A 20341-nucleotide genomic window follows, 5' to 3' on the forward strand; every position below is an offset into this window, starting at 1 on the left:
AACTAAATCAACAGGATAATGACAAACACTCATGAATTGTGAAGCCAACCGAAATAATTTAGTCAACATAAATTTAATTCAATTAAATAAAAAATATGTCACTGAAATACATAGCTACCTATGTAAATTCTTAAATAGTTAGGCTGTGGTTTTATCTGTTTGTACATAAGAAAGTATACCCACTCACTTTCCTATCAGCAAAATACTATTCATTACTTAATGCACTTTATAATTTAAAAAAAATCTTAATTCATTATTGAAAAGAGAATATTTTTATCAGAGTCGAATAATTTATATTAGAAAATAAATAACCTTACTGCTCCCTAATAGTATATTGTGATCAATTGAATTAACATTAAATTAAAAATAAGAAATACATTTATTAATAAAGGTAGGTAGGTAAAAAGGTAAAGTAAATTACTATTTTTACTCTAAAGCTGTTGGCATCGACAGAATGGACGTGATTTTAAGAAACTTTTTTTTACAATAAATGAAGAAGATTAGAAGCAATCAGCCAGAATCAATAGATCAAGCCCAAGGTTTTAGTGGTGAACGGTCTGTTGACTTCATTACCATAAAATAGGCGTTGTACATACATAATTTTTAAACACTTCTGAGAAATATATACAGGTAAAAATACACTAGAAAAAATCTTTTTGAAAAAAATACGACAGCCAAATTCACCCATGTGACCAGACCACTAAACTATATGACGTGTCCTATCTAATTGCGACGTAGTTAACTAATGTTTTTACACTACTCTCTAAAGTGCTTTCTAAATTGCGCTACTTATTGGCAATCGGCTTTTGTATTTTAAATCAAACAATTGAATCAAGTACCTTAATTACTAACTGGTGGAAGGATCACTTAATTTTTTTGTTATAACATACTTGCACTTACTAATAATTTAATATAAGTACTATTTTTTTATTCAACGAATAATTCACAAGATTTAAGAATGTAGCATTCTTTTATTGAACATACATTATTTGAAAACACTTCAGAAAATGCTTCAGAGAGTATTGTAAAACCCATTAGTGAACTTCGTCCCAATTAGATAGGACACATAATTTAGTGGTCAGAGCATAGGAGATTTTTTCTAGTGGTTATAAACCTATTTCTCAGAAGTGTTCAATGTAAGTATGTACCTATATTCAATAAAAGAATGTAACATTCTTAAATCTTGTGAATTATTAATTGAATAAAAAAAATAGTTCATAGGTAGTTGTATAATACCTAAGTATTTTATTTTCAAAGTGTTAATGTATTAGTGATATTGTCATGATGTGCTTCTAGCTAAAAATAGCTGTTAACATTTATTAAATTGAAGTTAACTTAATTCAAATGAATACTTATAATAGTTTGTGTAAATATTTCCCATCACTCAATATGACTACTGTTGATTATAAAAGATTGGATGTGTGAATGTGACAAAAGTCCAAAGTCATTGTTTATGAAAGCTGAACATATCCTTATAAGGATTAGCAATGGTTGCTCATACTTCATAAATGTACTATCAACAACCCATAAAACAATGGCAAGTGATATTATGTTAGAATAAGCATTCTAATCATTAGACCTACTTAAAGTTTTATAACAACATAATGTTTGTTTATTACTGCAAACATAATATTATTGTTATTTCTTTGATTATTTCCAATGTAACTTTGTCACCTCATAATATACCATCACTATCAGAGATGAGTCATAATATTGCTTGTATGAAGGTTAATATAATTATTATTGATATTTTATAATGATAAGGAATACTTGATGCCAAACAATGATCATTTGCAATAGACACACCTATGTATCATTGATAATCTGAATCTGATGTTATGTAAAAACAATATGTATATTTTTCAAAATAAATAAATAATAGGTACCTAGGTACATATTATGATGATTGACAATAAAATTTATGGAAATGAGGAGATTTTATATTTAATGTAATAAGGTATTGAAGGAAATTGGCTTACGTATTATTCAATCGATTATTCAAATAAGGGAAGTTATTTTTGCACAAATTGCTACAATTGATTTGGTGTCATTCATCTGAATATATAAAATTGGCAGGTGCCTACAAATAGCATAACTGTATAAAACTGAATATAGGGTCAAGGTATCCTTCGATTGATTTTTTTAAAATTATAACTCTTATTGACAAAAATAAGAACACAAAATACTTACAGCATTGTAACCTTCGGCTATCTCTTTTTCCGATAATGGTCTGCATCTAACTACAACTTTTACGCACTCGTTAAGGGCCGTTCGGGGACGTGCGGGCCTTTCCATGCCGATTATTCTATGACCGTGCGAAATAAATCATAATTTGCTTGAAACGGATGAAACACACGAATCTTGTAAAAATTATTGATCCATCGGAAATTCTATTAACGAGCGCAAATTTACGCACACCTGTTTATTAACATTGAATTATAACAATGCCACGCAATTTTAGCACACGATCTGTTTGATAATTCAATTGAAACTATCAAAAAGACCAATTAAAACAAAAGAAACACGCGCACCGACTAGCTCTTAATTTATTATTTTCGTAAATTGTCAAATTTCACGTCCCGCCCGCTACCAGCCGAAAAGGCAAATTGTCTGTTTCTGTTTCGCACAATCGACAATCGTAATAACATACTATGCAAACTGCAAGTAGGTAGCAGTAGCAACTATCATAACCATACCTACCTGTCTACAACAGGTATCGAATAAATAAAATCAGCAGTTTACATAATATAAACATAATAATTATTTTAACTAGATACAAATATAAATCATGCTTTTGAACTGACGGCTTGGATGATTTTATGTAGTTTTAACATTATTCTGAAAGGGGGTAATTAAAATATTCTCTATGGTTTTAGGGAAAATGAAATAACCACTTGGCAGCTCATGCAAGTTTGAAAGCACCTGTCATTTTGCTGTCAGATAAATTAATTTGATAAACCGCTTGTAAGGTGTACCTACTTAATTGCACATATTTTCACTGTTATTGTAATACTTTCCAACAGTTTCTTCATATTAAAAAAAAAAAACATTAACACCCGTACATACCAATTCCCCCCTTTCATAAAATATGATTGGCAGTATAGGTATCGCAAATGTCAGAACTGATTTTCATTGTACCACGCTACCCATCTGCTGTCATGTATACAATTAAAATGAATAATATTTTGGTAAATGTGCCGCAGACGATGTCATGAGAAATTTTATAAATTTCTTTTTAGACCAAACCAAACCTAACATAACCTAACCTACCCCAACCTAATATAATCTTAGTTTGTGATAATGATGCATCAAAATTTATAAAAATTTCGAATTTTCAATTATTGGATCGAAAAGCCTATGTGCCGACAAAAAAAGGTATTTATTATAATTGTCTACATGGAATAAACTGTTTTCGTTAAAATTATAAAAGCAAATGACAACATCTGCGGCACAATTACCAATATTTTTGATCATTCGTATTTAAAAAAAAAAATGAAGTTGGCGTGTTAGTAATTATTATTATGAGTCAAGTACATACCTATATGGTTTTTTACGTTGTTTTTCCAGATGTGCATGTTAATTTATTTGTTTTAATGTTTAGGAATCAGCATAATGTTTGCTAAGGCTTATAAAACAAAGTCACATAACTCCTTGAAGGGGTCTGCAAGGTATGTATATTTTCTTATAATCATGCGGTACAATAAAATGGTTCAGTGAGTATCTACACAAAATGGTAACCTGTTCAGGAGATCATTAAATTTTCTCTCCACTACAAGACCTGATTTTTTTCCGTTAAAACCACTGTATTTGAAATTTTAAATAGGTAGATTGGTACCTACTTACGATTAAGCTACATTGAAATCCAAAAAATGATACCATTTCGAGACCACTTTCCATGTAACACAACAGCTAACAAATATAAATATCCTAACAGGTATGTCTCTGATCTGTTGCATGTTATGTATGTGCAAAAGTAAATATTGGTAATTCTTTGAATACTTACCAAACGGTAGAGGACAGCCTAAATTCATCACATTAAAAAAATATCCTTATCAAAGATTGTCACTGAAAAAAAATACATTTAAATTTGGAAGTGTCTACAATACCATGTTAAGGAATACTAGACATTTTTGTAATATTACATTATATAGTCGAACTCGGTTATCACGATCACGGGTATAACGAGATCTCGGATGTAATGAGGAAACATTCGTTAACATTTTATTTTATGATTTTCTCCATACATTTATTCACTGTTATAAATAACAAGCAACTTATCGAATATACCAAGCTAAAATATGGTCAAAAAATTTTTTAAAACTTACGGGGGGACATGCTCGTCGAAGGTCAAAATTGAGTTTTTATTGTATTTTCAAACCATGATCCTGGACACTCCTTAAACGTTGTAGATAATCTATTTATATAATTTGGAAGCCTTATTATCCTTTATAGTTATTTTAAACATTTTATGACTGCATAAAGTATTTTTGTTACATAAAATAGTATTCTTTTAAACCTCTCGCTCTAATGTTTTAGAATATAGTCATATTTCGGTACATAACTGTGCAGTGGTGTTAAGATTTTTTACATTTATTAATTTTTAAACGCATTTATAAAACTATTAGTATAATTTATTACGAGATAATTTTTGTAAAATATTCACGATAAAAAATTATATTGATAATCTCTGTGATCCCAAATTTGACAAGAATTAGGCATTTTATTATTCAAAAAATTGGCAAGATTAACACATTTGAAGATGATTCTAAAGATACTTATTATAAGCTATGTCTTTCACCATTCAAGTGTGATAAACATCTTATGAATAATGATTGCTTTATAATAATTATTGACCTAAGAATAAGGTAGTGTTTTTTTGAAATACGCCATTTCTTTTGTCATTCCCCAGTGGTTAAGCTACAACATACAGCCGTAGCCATAAATTGACAAACTATAATTAAAGTAGGGAGTAAAATTATGTTAACGCGCGTGTTTGAACATGTACCTAACCGAATTTTTTTTTAAACGGAACATGAACACTACGACGAGCACGTGGGCCGTTAATGTGTTGATCGTTTAAAAACATTTCGACCCTAAGCAATAAAATCTGACTGGACAGGATGCCGCCAGGATCGCATTATGTTTATGACTCTAGTTAAGTGTCTAAGTACCTATCTAATCGGCGTTTTCGCCAACAATATTGAAAAAGTATCCACGCATATGGTTGAAATAAGTAAAAAATCCAAGGTTTGTGAAGTCAGTAGGTACCTACTAACATTCATTACAATAAACAACTTGTAGTTTATGAATGCCATGCTTATTTCGGGGATTTTAACGATAGTTTTTAGATTTTTTATTTTCGACTATTTTGTTGTGACCGCTCATTTAAAAATACCTATTCTCTGATATAACGAGTAACACTTATAACAAGCAAATTCAGTCGGTCCCATCTTCCTCGTAATAACCAAGTTCGACTGTACTTAATACAGCTGTGTTATATTTTTTTTCACAGAAAGGCTCTTGTCCTAAAGATTCAATCTGCTTACCGGACACTGACTGAAGAAGATATGTTGGAACTGATTCCTTTGAAAGCCAGTTTATCGTTGATGAAGTTAACATCGCATGTTAGCGATGAAGTTTCTGTTCACATTGTTGACAATATTCCAATCATATTGGAGGCCAATGATAAACTATATCCTACAGTTTACGCCATGTGGAGATGTCCACACATGCTACCCTCATTGACTATTTACAATACCGTGGCCAGCAAGGTAATATAATAAAATAATATTTCACTATAATTTGTTTGCTACTGTCAAACAAATTAAACGTAAAGTAACAAGATCCCGTCGATAACTGGAAGTCGCTGTAGTCACATATGGAAGACTTCTCAGTGACGTACCTGTCATGGCGGCAAAGCGTGCTAGAGGCATGTTTAAATAGTGCATCGGCTCTCTTTTTAGATGTGACTCTTTTTCTTCTTTGCAATAAACCAAAATTTTACTACCAATAATTATAACATCACTTCTGATTATTTCAGACATATTTTTATTATAAAAAGCTTCAAATTACGTATATTGATAGATCCGTACACCATGGGAGCGTAAAATGAAATGATAAATTCGAGGGCATTCCACATTTGAAAACGGAAGTGCAATTAGCTGTACTGGAGGGGATTGTTAGTTCACAGTTTTAGTACGCGAACAAGAAGTTCTTGTTGGACAATAGATTCCGCCATTCTCTCTATAGCTAGCATGATTTAGACTTCAGAGTCTTGACTTGACGTGAAACAGTGAAGTGATTTATACATTTTATTAATCATTTCCATAATTTTTCATTTATTATCTGCTTTTTTATAGTTTTCAGAAGGACCGTACAATGTAAGCAGAGGGCATATTTTTATACCACCAATCGGTACAAAAATGCCGGTATTCAGAAAAGGAGACACCATCTCGGTCAATATGACAGATAATAAGGCATCGATACTCGTGGGAATTGCTTCATATACGAGCGGAGAATTAATACAAGTACAAAGGTCAGACGTCCCTATTTATATTTTTTTTCCTTTTCCTCTACAATCCGATGTGGACCTTAGATCTTGGCAATTTCACAAGGAGGTTACTTACAGATTTTTCTTGTGAACTAGATGTTAACCAGTTGATCAATCCATTCGGTCCTTGCCATAGGTCTAAAGACAAAATGATAAACATGTGAATTTGTCAGATTCGAACTTGAGATTCAACTTCATAAGCGGATACTTTACCACCTCTCCATTGTGAGATACAACAAATACAAACTGTCACTGTTGATGTACATTATCTTCAATATTTGTATTTTTTTTACAGAGGTCAGTGCGTAAAAACAATACAAATGATTGGAGATTTGCTATGCAGATTCGAAAAGTTTACCAGGGTTGATCGACCAAAGTTAGAAGCTCCTTATCTTCCTAAGAATGAAAATCAACAATGTAATGAAATCACAGAAAATTTGTCAAAGGTAACCAATTTACAAACATAATATAATTATTTAACATTATTAGTATTTACGTGTTGTGTATATTAATTTCTCAAATTTATTAATATGCGCCTGTTGTAGAGTTATTAAACAATTTCAAATTTCAATTATATCGAGAACACTGCCATCTGTGGGTATAACCAGAGTCTGTCTTCTATAAGCTGGCGTGCCAGTTTCCCCCCCCCCCCCCTTTCAGTTGAACGCGATGGCACAATGCTTTCCGTGTGACGTGTACGCCAGTTTATAGAATATAGACTCTAGTTGACATTGCTGAAGTATTTTAAATAAACGGAATATTTTCATTTGCACTATCATCTTAGCATTTTTATTAGTATCATGATAAGACCATATAATTGAGACATTTTTGTTTCCCAGACAGATTGTTTTCCGTAGAACTGGCACTTGCAAGTAACCACAAAAATACGGTTCCCTATGAATGCTTCTGGTCAAGTGTATGCATCTTGTCATAGGCCAATTACACTTGACTGCAGACAGACGCATTTTTGTGATTGTTTTCGGTACATATAAGCCAGCTCTTGATTTCTTATTCGCCAGCAATGTATGAAATATGTAATTATTGTTGATTGATGTATTACAGATGGAGATAGACGAAAAAATTAGTCCTGATGATGTAATATCGGAAGAAAAATGTTCAACAGAAAGTAATCAGCACTCAAATAATACAATTTCAAATACTGAACCAATGGAAGATACCAATTCAAGCATGGATAGTCAAAATGCTGTTGATGAAAATGGTTTCCCAACAGATATGGATAGATTATTACTATACTGTTTATTGAGTGTATTGAAAACGCAAGGGAAGAAAATCATTCTTCCATTGAAGACAAATTTATTATACGCGTAAGAATATAACATTATACATACAGTAAAACCTCGTTAATACGAATTCCACGGGACCGAAAATCGAAAAAAAAATCGAATTACAAAATATGAAATATATGGGGGGAAATACTAAAATTTTGAAAAAAAAAATTTTGATCTTCATTAATTTTGTTTACGATCGATCATAGATGTGCCTACCAAATTTCCGATGCAATTCTTTCATTAAATTGGATGGAATTATTTCGAACCATATTTGAAACAATACCTATATACAAAATACACACACATACCGCAACATGACATTGAAAATGAAACTCACACATAGACAAGACAATAAAATAACATTTTTCTGTCTTTGTCTGTATGGTTTATACGAAAATAATTTTAAACGGACTTTTTTTTCTTGAAAATTCCGAATTATCCAATTTCAAATTAACGAGGTTTTACTGTACTAATTAATTTTAATACTGGCATTGTGTATTTGAATGTAATTAAATTAAGTTTTGTATTATAGGAACCATATGACATCATTTGCCCCTTCAGATAGACAGTTGGACGTTAAAAAGTCAACATACAAGAAAATGGGGAAATTTTTGGAAGCAATGCAAAAGGTGGGTTTTAAAGAATGTTAATTATTATTCAGTTCAATTTGCAATACGGCGGCGCCACATTACCGATCCCTGGTCTTAGCTCTCAAGCATAATGTGTACCTTATTTATTTAATTTTAGGAAGGACTCTTAGAGGTAAAACCCATTGAAAAAGGTGTGGATGCCGTTCTGAAAATAGATTTTACTCATACGTTGATTAAGCAGCATGTCGTATTAGACAACACCAGTTCAGAACCTGGATCGAGAGGTAAAGATGAAGATGGTCCAAACTATTCGTCTCCCGGTGTTAAAGAAATGTACAAAATTACTGCTGCAGTTTTGCCACTTTTTGCCCCACACAAGTAAGCTTGAATATTATATTAATTACATTTTAACCTTTTCTAACCTAGTATCAATTTTTTAATTAAATTTAAATGTGTATGCTGTTAGCAGAATTATATTTGAATTTGTATATGAATTGAAAACACTTAGTTGGCCATTAGATATAATTATCATGATATTTAAATGTGGTAATTAATTAGTAATTATCTCGTCAGCAGTGATTGTGTTAAGTCGAACACGAAAATTGGAGTCATGAATGTTTCAGGTCCATAACATTATTAACCTTTTTATCGCGACATAATTTCGCTCATGTACTTGTTCGGGCGCGCTGCGATTTTTACGATTCATAAATCATACCGAAACGTCATTGAAATGTACCTAAAAATCCACTGAGTGGCTCTAGCTATAATAAAACATTCCTTTTAATTTTACAGCATGTGAAAATAAACAAGATCGTAAATTAAGCAACAGAGCTTTAAGAAATTCTGTCATACATAATAAAGCACGCTTGGAGTACATACCGCAGAGTGAAGTGGCCTCTATGATACCGGATAAGTGGTAGACACTTGCGCCGATGATTAATGTTCACACGTTTTTTAACACCAACACAGAACGCACACAATCGTTATTGTTATATTATTTCCTTACAACTTGGTCTCATATTTCAGTCACACCTAATTAATGTTTATGGCTTAACTATATTTCAAAAATTGATTTTGTCATGGTAGTCATAAAAACAGGGCACAGAGCATAAAGCGACATCACATGCTTCACACATAATGTTCGTCATTTTTCTTTTTTTATCTTTAGTAGTTGAAGCAATACACACACGACATCTTCGATATGGTTTTGTTTTATTTACTGTTGGAGGAATTTTACGGGGTAAATGTCTTAGGAGTTCTGTTTTTAAAATTCTTTTTGGGTTATTAACTACACGAGTAGTTTGTGATGTCGATGGTCTTGAGGCACTGCCATATGTTTCGATTAATTGCCGGATTACGTTTAATTGAAATTCAGCTAAACTAATTTTTTTACCGGTGATAACTTTGTAAAGTATGCTACTATTTAATAAAAATAAATCTATGATGTGGAATCCAACCTTTTTATACCACTTAAGACTCTTTCGCATACACGAGAGGCTGCTCAACATCATGTCAGCTTTGTCTACCGTGCCCATATTTTTATTATAATCCACAACGCATTGTGGTTTTATAATGGGTTGTCCTGTGGCCCTATTAATTTTATCTGTCGGTACCATGGAGTCATCGTGCATGGTACTGATCATATGCACTTCACGCAATTCATGCAATGGGCCACGGTTAAGAGATTTTACTTGTCCTTTCTTCAGTTTATCAAATTTTGGCATTGACTTTCGTGTTTTACGTACCGTGCCGCAAGCATTTGTCTTTTTTTTATGTAGAAACTGAAATAATTCTGGGCTGCTGTACCAATTATCACAAAATAGTTTATGCCCTTTACCAAAATAATCCTTCATCAAAGTGGTGACAACAGCCCCAGATATTCCCAAAAGTTCACTATCACTTATTTCGGTTTCTACACCACAATAAATAATAAAGTCTAAAATATAACCGGTTTCCACATCACAAATCACAAATAATTTGATTCCAAACCTATGTCTTTTTGACGGTATAAATTGTTTGAATATTAATCTCCCTTTAAAAACAATGATACTTTCGTCGATGCAGAGATTTTCGTTTGGTAGCATTGTTTCTTTGAATATTTTTCTGCAGTGGTCAAGAAGTGAGCGCACTTTATAAAGACGATCTCCAGTAGGGATTTGGGTATCAGAGTAATGTAGCATTTGTAGAATCAACTCATACCGATCTCTTATCATAGTTTGGCCAAATATTTTAGAATTTAATAATGGATCAGCACTCCAATGTTCTTCAATTGTGAGATGGCGATTTCTTGTCATCAACATTGATACAGCATAAAAAACATACATCTCTTCTGGGCATGTATCATACCAGGCATGGATCCTTGCATTCGGAGTGTGGGCTTGTGTGTTGAGCATATGGTTGTGGTAATTATTTGTATGGTTAACTATGGTATTCATTATTGTTTTGTTAAGAAAATGACGAAAAAATTCCATTTCTGTGGAATTTTCATTGAGCTGTACACTAGGGTTAACGCCTGAGTTGAAACTATCAAAATCGTATGTGATCGGCACGAAGGGACCCGCAGTCCACGATTGGAGTAAACTGTCTGGTGCTGCACTGGTAGACGGTTCAGCCACTCCTTCATCACTGCCTATATTGGAAGGCTCGTCAACATCGTCGGGATGTTCTACTAGCGCAGCTTCTTCATTATCACTTTCCATCTCATAGTCCGAATCCAAACATTCAACATCAGGGATAGACATTTTTATTTAAACACTAAATATGCTATTATAACTTAACAGTTTTGAGGAAATTTAAAGTTTTAATTCACTACACAATAATATTAAATTTTAATCTTAGTTCTTTATTCGACTAAAATGAGAAGAATTTTAATCATCACTTTCCTTGAAATAAAAATGAGTGGCCGTGAATTTTGAAAATCTATTCTACATTTTTTAATTTAAATTTAAATATTTTACAGATTATTATTTACTTATTCTCAATTTTTCGTATGTATTTCCATACAGTACAAAAGATTTATTATAGGAATTTTAAATTATTTATGTGTTAATAATTTCGTTTTCACTTTACAACCACTGATTTAATTCATAAAATCACTTTTCATTTAAAGAATTAACGCACATAATTAATTATTAACAGAATGGCGCATCAATAATAATTTTATAGAAAACCGTAAAAAACTTTGAAATGTATCAATCACAACACGAAAGCAATCGACTGTTGAAAATTATCACCGCACTAGCCGATTTCATGTATGAGATCATTAACATCAATTCGCGCCGGCGCAAATTGCGCAAAGCAACTAGCGGTAAATTTTGAAACCAATCATTGGAAATCTGTTTTACTCCAATATCGACAGGGTATGTGTCTTTGCTTAATTTCGAATTATCTAAAAAGTCTTATTGAAAAAAAGTCACAGATGTCAGTAAAGGAATAACCCAGCTAGTTTTTCAAACAAATTTCGACTGTATTACTCGCCGAATTACGAAAATACGGAGGTAGAAACTTATGGGCACTTCTGGATGCCCTTAGCGGTGAACGGTTTAACTATCATGGGCATTTCTAGATGCCGTTAGCGGGAGGAGGGTTAAAAGAAAGTTATCTAACCGGAAGTATATGGAATGGTGAAAACAAACTCCATACTTGTGGCAAGATATATACATAATATAGATGTTACGCCGAATGTGCGAAATTGAATATTACATGAAATGGGCAAAATTTTGCCTAAATCATGAAAAATGCAAGCCCGTTGTCTTATTCATGAATTAGACAAAATATCTGGAGAGTGCGTGAAATCGGCAGTAATTTTTCTGCCTACTTCATGTCTTGGACAAATTAGATACTAGCGCTACGGTGGTATTTTTTGCAACTAAACTAAATGTGTGAAATGCTCGTCGATTGGTCAAAATATACGTATATTGTCTATGGTCGAAATAGGTGGTCGCGCTCCGGTGGTATTTTTTGCAACTAACCAAATTTGTGTCAAATGTCATTGATTATAATATAAAAATATACCAATCAATAACTAAAATGACGTTCATGTCCATTTACTATGCGCAAAAAAACTAGAACTATAATATGATAACGGATGAATTTTATTTAAAGGTATTTTCGCGATTTGATTCGTGCTTGGGTATCGTACATGCAATGGTCGATTGTATTGTTGACACTTGTTAGCTAACCTCAAAATAAACATTCAGTTGAATAATTCAGAATTTCAAAACCTAATCTAACCTAACCTAACCTAACCTAAGCCAACCTAACCTAAAAATATTATATTATGTCCAATTATAACTAATAAAATCATCCGTATTATATTTACTTTTTCTGCTGTCATGTTGACAGTTTAAGAATTCCATGCCCTGGCGACTTCATGTACTCGGCAGAAAATTTACCTTATTCATGAATAAGGCAACAGGCTTGACTATTACATGAATTAGCCAAAATTTAGCCCATTTCATGTAATAGTCAATTTCGCACATTCGGTGTAACATAGACACCAAATGAAGTTAATATCGGATGTATCACTTAAGCTGACATAATTTTCTTGTATTTTTTAGTTTCAAGAGAGGACAAGCAGTTACTCCTTCTGAAGTCACTACTTGCCTTGTGGGATACGTCAGGAGAAACGAGTTACAAGACCCCGAAAACAAAAAGTTAGTTTCATCTTGCATTTTTGGCTTCCCATTTAATTCAAAACATCAATGAAAATTCCCTATTTCACTGTACGTTTAAAAATTATAATCGCCTCAATAGGAAATGAGTCCATAAAAATATATATTTACACAAAGTTTGATTTAAATGTTTTGTCATTCATTATGGTTAAAAGGCCCTGGTTAATCGAGAATCAACTTTACCTATTACATAAACTTTTCTTAACAATTAAGCTTAAGTGTCGGCCTATAACGTCGTGGGTCCCAGGTTTAAATCCTGAGTCTGTCAAGTACACATATGTACTATTTTTCAATTTGTGTATGAGTCAGTATGGACCTAATAGGTTGAGCAAGTAACTAACATCCATTTCTCGTAAAAATAAAATCTGTTAATACAAAATTTCCACTCTGGAGGCCCATATTATGATCTTATTAGGATCGAACATGGTAAAAAAAAAACCCGCCATATGGATTCTGCTTCAGCACTTCAAATTATATCTATGTAATATTATGAGTAGTGGAAATGTGAATATATTATATCAAAATAGGATGTACATATTATATATTATTTTTGTTAACAATTCTTTTTATTACTGGTCAAAAATCAACATATTATATTAATTCATTGATTAAAAACTTGATTTTTGACGATATTCAATCTATATTGATTTGTTCAGTTTAGTAAAATGCGATCCACTGTTGGCACACATCACCCCAGCCGATGTGAGGATATCGTGGGAAGATCTCAAGTCATCCATTCTCAAGAAGATGACTCATTGCACCGAAATGACGTTCGCCGATGGCACATCTACAATCAACACTGGGAAGCTGCCCATGATTACAATGCAAGTGGCTAATAGATCGGGAAATAAGAAGGTAATGATTATTTAATAACGAATGGATATGTTTCATTTTACTATCTATGGCCAATATTGTCTAAGCTCAGGATTGATTGATAAGACTGTACAATTATAATTCTTCTCCAGATCATATGAATATGTATGTATATATATTTCACTACTGGATCCAGAAAACGGTCATCAAGGATGGGACAGTAAATCCATTTGAAAATGTTATTAACGATAAATACATACATAAAAAATTAATTTTAAGAAATGTACGATATAGTGAATTGTGCGAAAGTAGAATGTTTAAAAGTCAAGGGCCGCTTGTATATGATATTGAACATGAACATTTTAAACCTTCTGCACTTATAATTGTGTTTATCTATTTAGTCTAGGGCACTTACTGACATATAAATACCCTGCCGTTGATTTAATGGATTCAATATTATTGCAGTAAAATATGCTAATTGCAAAATTGATTTTTTTACAGGTAACGATAGTTAGTAATCTCCACTATTATGGAATCAGCCTGAACGCTCTGAGCAAAGAATGTCAGCATGGAGTGGCAGCTTCCTGTTCCATCACACAAAGTCCTGGATCTAAATTTGACCAGCTCATGGTGCAAGGAAATCAGGTAAATAATCCGTAATATAATATTATAATCATGTTTATAATTGTTATTATTTTTCTTATTGGTCACAAGTTTCTGGAAATACATAATATAAGATGACTTCAAAGGAAGAACGATCCCATATATTATAAATGAGATAATTCTACCTACGATAACAGAAGACTATGTAGTTTTACAGTACATAGCAATAATGATTCACTTAATTTATAAATAGAAATGAATACCTTCATATATTTAGATACTTGATCCACATTTTATACTACATATTCTATATGAATCGTTTTTGCTAAATGTAACACTGACACAGATTACAGTTACTTACTAGTTACATACTAAATTAATATATTAAAAGATTGTGGAGAGACATCATTCGTAACAAAATAATTTGCCCAGGCGTTCAGAATTTGCAATGTGAGGTATCGAAATTTGTTTCATGTACTGTTATGAATAATGTTTACATTTTACTATGTTTATTTAGTAATTGCTTTTTCAATATTATGCATTTTCAATGAAAACATCTTATATTCTCCAATCTTGTGTATCCAGTATGTATCTATTGAATAACAAATTGTTTAATTAATAATGAATAATATTCTACATACACAATTTTTAAAACATTTCAGAGAAAATACCTATATTATAACCAATAGAAAAAATCTTTTTTGAAAAAAGTAAGACCCGCAGGAAATGAACCTGCATCTCTCGGGCTTCGCGCCCATGCACATAGACCACTGTTCTATAATAATTAGTGATCTGTGACGTCGGTTAGTAATTAAAGCAATACCTACTTTGATTTAAAATACAAAAGCCGATCGGCAATAGTAACTCAATTTGGAAAGCACTTCAGAGTATTAAACGGTTAATTGCCGAAAGCGAACTTACTCACCGTAAAATTTGTCGCAATTAAGTATGGCACCTTTAGCATAGTGGTCTATGTGCATGGGCGTGAAACCCGAAAGATGCAAGTTTGATTCCTGCAGATGTATGTTCAATAAATAGAATGTTACATTCTTGAATCATGTGAATTATTCGTTGAATAAAAAAAATAGTTAATTAAAGAATAATAATCTCTTGTTCAATTTCAGACATATTTCCTCGCTAAGCATCTCACGGAATTCTATGGACTGCCAAAGAGGTTTATAGAAGGAGCTGAAAAGGCATTAGCCAAGAAAAAATAAAGACTTTTAAATAATATAAATCAATTTTTATTTTATTGACACCTTATCCATTGTTCAGAAAATGTAAATATAATCTTCAAAAAAACGTTCAAACATTCATTTGTAAATAAAACATCTCAAATAATATTATACAATAGTATTTGTATCTCTCTCGTATACTGAGATTTTAAAATAGGATTTCTAAAGGTTTTAGCATTCTTATAGTTAAACTATATTTACATAATATACTGTATTATGCGTTATGGTATCAGGAACTGTGCGAGGCAAGTATAATAATTATAATATGTATGTACAGGTATTCTTTGACTTATGACAGTAATATTATGTTGCTACATACAATTTGGTTGTAAATCAGATTTCATAGAAACTGTTTCCAATTTTAGATTATTTATTGTTTTTGGTGCAAAAATTTTTTTATAAATTTTATTGATAATCGGACACTGAATGGTTGCCAATGATCAACCCCAAAATGTAAGTAGGAAGACAATTCCCATTCTCTGGGCCGCTATATGTATATGAAAATTAACAATTTATTTGATCAATTTTGTTTTGTCCCAAGTACGGTTTGTCATAAGTTGAGGAATACCTATAGTTATTTCTGCAGAATATTACAGAGCAGATTGTGATAGTATTTTGACATAAACCAATCAATCCTATATGAAATACCTACATAATAATAATAATTAATTTATCTTAAAGTATGATTAAAAACATCTTACAAAATAAAATATTGCAAGCACTATATTTCCTCATGTTTATAATGCATTATTGTGTGGTTTTGAGTCAAAGCTAAACTATTTATATATTAACCAATTAAAGACAGATTTAAAAGGAGAAAAAAGTAGACCAAAAGCCAAATTCACGCCAATTGACCAGAATCAATTATTAGTCAACATCAACATTAAATTGTCGCCAATGGATTAATACAATGCATTTGAGGTGGAATAAAAAGATCACAATTTTTCAAAGACAAGATAGAATTAACACAATCACTGCTGACCTGTTTAATATTTAATTACCACATTTAAATATTATGTTAATTATATCTAATGCCCAGTCGCGGTGTCAGCACTAAATGAGTTAAGTCAGTGATCAGGTAGGTTTTACAAAGAAAGTTTATCAATGTCCCACTCATAGGCTTCATGATATCAGGCAAGTTCGTTTAGACTGAAAGTAATAAAAATTCTACATTGTCCAATTTAGGTATCAAAATAAATCAAACAGTGAAAAGAAAATCTAGGATTTATTTAACAAAAAAAAATCTAATATCAAAATAAGGCACACTGCCTTTTAAACTATTCAAAATATATATATATATACTCTCTTAAAGCTAGGATAGGTACACATATTTAAATGGAAGACATAATATTACAAATTCGTCAATGTAACCTATGTGCTATGTCCACACTTGTGCGGTTTCACCTTTAACTTTTGATGAATGCATTAGACGCATGCCTACACATGTGCATCGCAGTTTTCAATTTTTCACCAGTATAGATGTTGTAATAGACACGGGTAATTGCTGCTATATTAGAGGGTTTGTGATGAAAAATATCGGCGATTATTTACAAAAGTAGAATTTTGGAATAACGACAATTAAATGAAAAAGTTATTTTTAATAACTTTACGAATGTTTAGAACAAACTTCTACATGCTTTTGGAAATTTTGGAGCTATAGATAAAGAAAAAACTCATTTCAAAGTAGCAATGCCAGCTGATGAATTTGTTGAAAAAATATGAACTTGCACAGAATTTTGAACTGCCGGTGGAAGCACATGTGCTAATGCATGCGTCACTAGAAACTTTGGCCAATCAAGCATATTTTAGCTAAACCCAGGTACATGCTTCTAAAGATCTACCATCGTAAGTTGGCAGCCGGTCGAATTTGAAACTAAAATTGTCTATCGAGGATAAATTTGTTACAAATGCCATTTAATTTTACAACATGTTTCTCGAATTATGGATTGCATAATATTTGTACAGAAATCTACTACCAATAAAAAATTATAAATTACCATTTTTTTGTTAGTTATGGTAATATTCTCAATGTCATACTAGCGCCCTCGCTGAAATGCCAATTTATGATGGTAGATCTATAGTACACGTAAAACACACAAGTGTAGACATAGCTATGCATAATAATATGTATCTATATTATAGAGTTATTAAAATACAGGTAAAAATATTGGCGTATGGATATATGGCAAGTATGTTACATAGATATATGAAAATGTTATCTTTAATTAATATGAATAAATTTTACAATAAACATTTAATGACGTAAACTTAGATGCGAAATTTGAAAGGTGTTCTGAAGCCCAATATAGACATTCGCTTTGAATCTTTTTTTAGTTTACCGGATCCTGGTGTATTGGCGTTTTCTTTGTTTCCTAATGAAATTGAGGACTTCGTTGTAGATATCGTCTGCCTTCTTTCGTCTGGTACTGCACCTGAAAAAATACTTCTGTTTTCTGTGTAAGAACCACCGAAACTCTTTCTTGCCGAAATTGTAGGACATTTCTCTAAGTTTGTACCGATGGTCTTGTCTCTGTGGATTGAAAGTTTTGATTCCAATAGATTATGAGGCACATCGTTGAACAGGGAATTCTTTAAATTATTGACTTTCTTGATGTTTTCTGCAGCTTTTATTTTCGAACCAAGATTACTAGGCTTTGTGCCACGATTCACTTTAGGCGGAGTCTTTCGCCATTGTTCCATCAACGCCCGCTTTTGGTTTGTCATCGCTTCGAGATCCAAATAAGTGAATTTAGCAATTCTATCGGCAATATTATCAGGAGGTGGCATTGAATTTGGTACTTCGTACGATCCGTCAATATTTTCAATTTCAAAAAATGTCAAAGTAGTGCTGGATATGCTCTCATAGTCTGCGAAAGGGTTGCGTCTTGGATTAAAATGCACCTTTCTTTTGGCAATATTATGCATGCTTGAAGGTCGAGGTACCAAGTCTGCCGATATTTTAGTGGAAGTTGGCAAGAAGCTGGTATCTCCTTGATCAGCAGATAAGGAACTGTCCATGTCGATGTAACTTATGGTCTTCTTTTTTCTATATCGAGCTCTTACTGAACTGGATCTCCGATAAATCTTCCTATTCATTGAATCGTTTCGATCAGTAGTGCTAACAACACTCCCGTCAGATAAAGAAAGCCGTGTTTTTGGTTTAACAGGCGGGTTTTTAATTTTGTCGGGTATTAGAACTTTTTGATTCATGACTGTTTGAAGTGTAATACCAGGCATTGTTTTAGGTGAAATTTTAACGTTTTCCTTTGAAGACGCAGATTTATCTTTCTTTAGATCGGAAGATATCTTATAAGCCACTTCATTGAAGCGCTGTTTCGTGTCGATAGCGTGTTCTTTCTGTCGAACAGCCTCTTCCCTTTCACGCAGCGCTGCCAATCGTTCCATCCAAACATGGCTCAGTGTTTGTTCGCTGACTTCTTTGGGTTCCTTATACAACTCCAGGCGACTTTTCCATTTTCCAACATGATCAGACAGTTTCGGTGGCACGTACCCTGGTATTTTAAGATCCAGCGCAGCCAATGTCGGTGACAAATTAATACCCAAATACCTTGAAGGATTTTTGGAATTTATTGATTTAGTTTCAAGAAACTCAGTGTTGTCGGAGAGATTCAATTTTGGAGAATCAAATGTTATATTCTGTACTGACGAAGACTTAAATGATGTTGAATTCAATCTAATTTCAGATTCATCAGACTCAAATGCACTATCTTGGCTCAGAGTTGGGCTTGCTAAACAAGCATTATGTGAAAATATTGTTTTTGAGTCATTCGTGATATTAAACAAAACTGTCGGGTGATGTAGGATAATATCAAGTTCCAAATTACAGGCGGTCGTTTTTTTATGCAGGAGCATTTTAACCATACATTGCAACTCTTCACTGTAATGAAAATTTGTCAAATTCGCATCATTTCCCGAATGTTTAGTCAAAGTAATTATTTCATAAAGTATTGATCCAACTTCACAAGCTTTATTCGAACATAAATACGCTGTCTCTGGTGATTTGCTGTCCATTTTTAAATAAAACGGATCTATTTTGATTTTAAGATCCGGGTCTATGAATATTGCAGAAGGGTTAATTTGTTTACGAAAAATGTTTACTTTTACATTTGACAGAGACTTGCTGATGACAGTAGTTTGATAAAGAATATTCCAAATGAAGCTTTCATCAAAAGTAGTGTTTTCATTTTTACACTTTTCAATCAAATCGGAAAGTTTTTGATTAGGATTGAATTCGGTAACAGCGTAAAGAGTGTTTGACATCGGATGTAATATTGTTTCATAATATTTAATGATTTGAAGATTCTCGAAGGTGTTTATAAGCTTCACTTCGTTCAGTGCACCGTCCAATTGGTATGGTTTTAAATTTTTCGAGTCGTACGCCTTCCAATTAAATAATGATTTTGTGTGTTTGTGTCTAACCTTGTAACAAGCTTCTCCACTTCTCGTACTCGGTAATACTTCAAGAACCGTATATGCACTCAACTTATCGGCCATAACTAGATCAGGTGAATTGCTTGAATCATAAATTTTTCATATCCACGTTATTATGACAGGACAAAACAATAAT

At 32.3% G+C, this 20341-nt stretch overlaps 3 protein-coding genes across 5 annotated transcripts in view; 1 reads left to right on the forward strand and 2 right to left on the reverse strand.

The window, feature by feature from the left end:
• The window catches only part of Klp68D (kinesin-like protein 68D), a 31987-nt gene extending 29369 nt beyond the window's left edge, over positions 1 to 2618 (reverse strand). Inside the window, exon 1 of the mRNA XM_085961228.1 lies at positions 2191 to 2618. Within this exon, the coding sequence (XP_085817354.1) occupies positions 2191 to 2295 (105 nt within the window). The 5' untranslated portion in view covers positions 2296 to 2618. The remainder of the gene's footprint in view (positions 1 to 2190) is intronic.
• Positions 2619 to 2908: 290 nt separating this feature from the next.
• eIF2D (eukaryotic translation initiation factor 2D) lies at positions 2909 to 15755 on the forward strand. Of its 3 annotated transcripts, none has more exons than XM_085961233.1 (12): positions 2909 to 3375; positions 3602 to 3668; positions 5513 to 5771; positions 6360 to 6535; positions 6846 to 6996; positions 7613 to 7875; positions 8372 to 8468; positions 8587 to 8807; positions 12989 to 13084; positions 13759 to 13957; positions 14417 to 14560; positions 15643 to 15755. In XM_085961233.1, exons 2-12 carry the CDS (start codon positions 3613 to 3615, stop codon positions 15733 to 15735), a joined length of 1755 nt encoding a protein of 584 aa, XP_085817359.1. In that variant the 5' UTR covers positions 2909 to 3375; positions 3602 to 3612; the 3' UTR covers positions 15736 to 15755. The 3 variants fall into 3 exon arrangements, with proteins under 3 accessions (XP_085817359.1, XP_085817357.1, XP_085817358.1); XM_085961231.1 differs by having other exon boundaries at positions 2909 to 2969; XM_085961232.1 differs by having other exon boundaries at positions 2909 to 2964.
• Positions 15756 to 18021: 2266 nt separating this feature from the next.
• LOC147078117 (uncharacterized) lies at positions 18022 to 20268 on the reverse strand. The gene has a single exon (XM_085940173.1). The coding sequence runs from the start codon at positions 20266 to 20268 to the stop codon at positions 18022 to 18024; it is 2247 nt and encodes a 748-aa protein (XP_085796299.1).
• Positions 20269 to 20341: the final 73 nt, after the last annotated feature.

The sequence above is a fragment of the Rhyacophila brunnea genome, unplaced genomic scaffold, assembly GCF_057557595.1.
Source record: "Rhyacophila brunnea isolate RB1 unplaced genomic scaffold, BYU_Rbru_1.0 scaffold_12, whole genome shotgun sequence".
Lineage (NCBI taxonomy): Eukaryota > Metazoa > Arthropoda > Insecta > Trichoptera > Rhyacophilidae > Rhyacophila > Rhyacophila brunnea.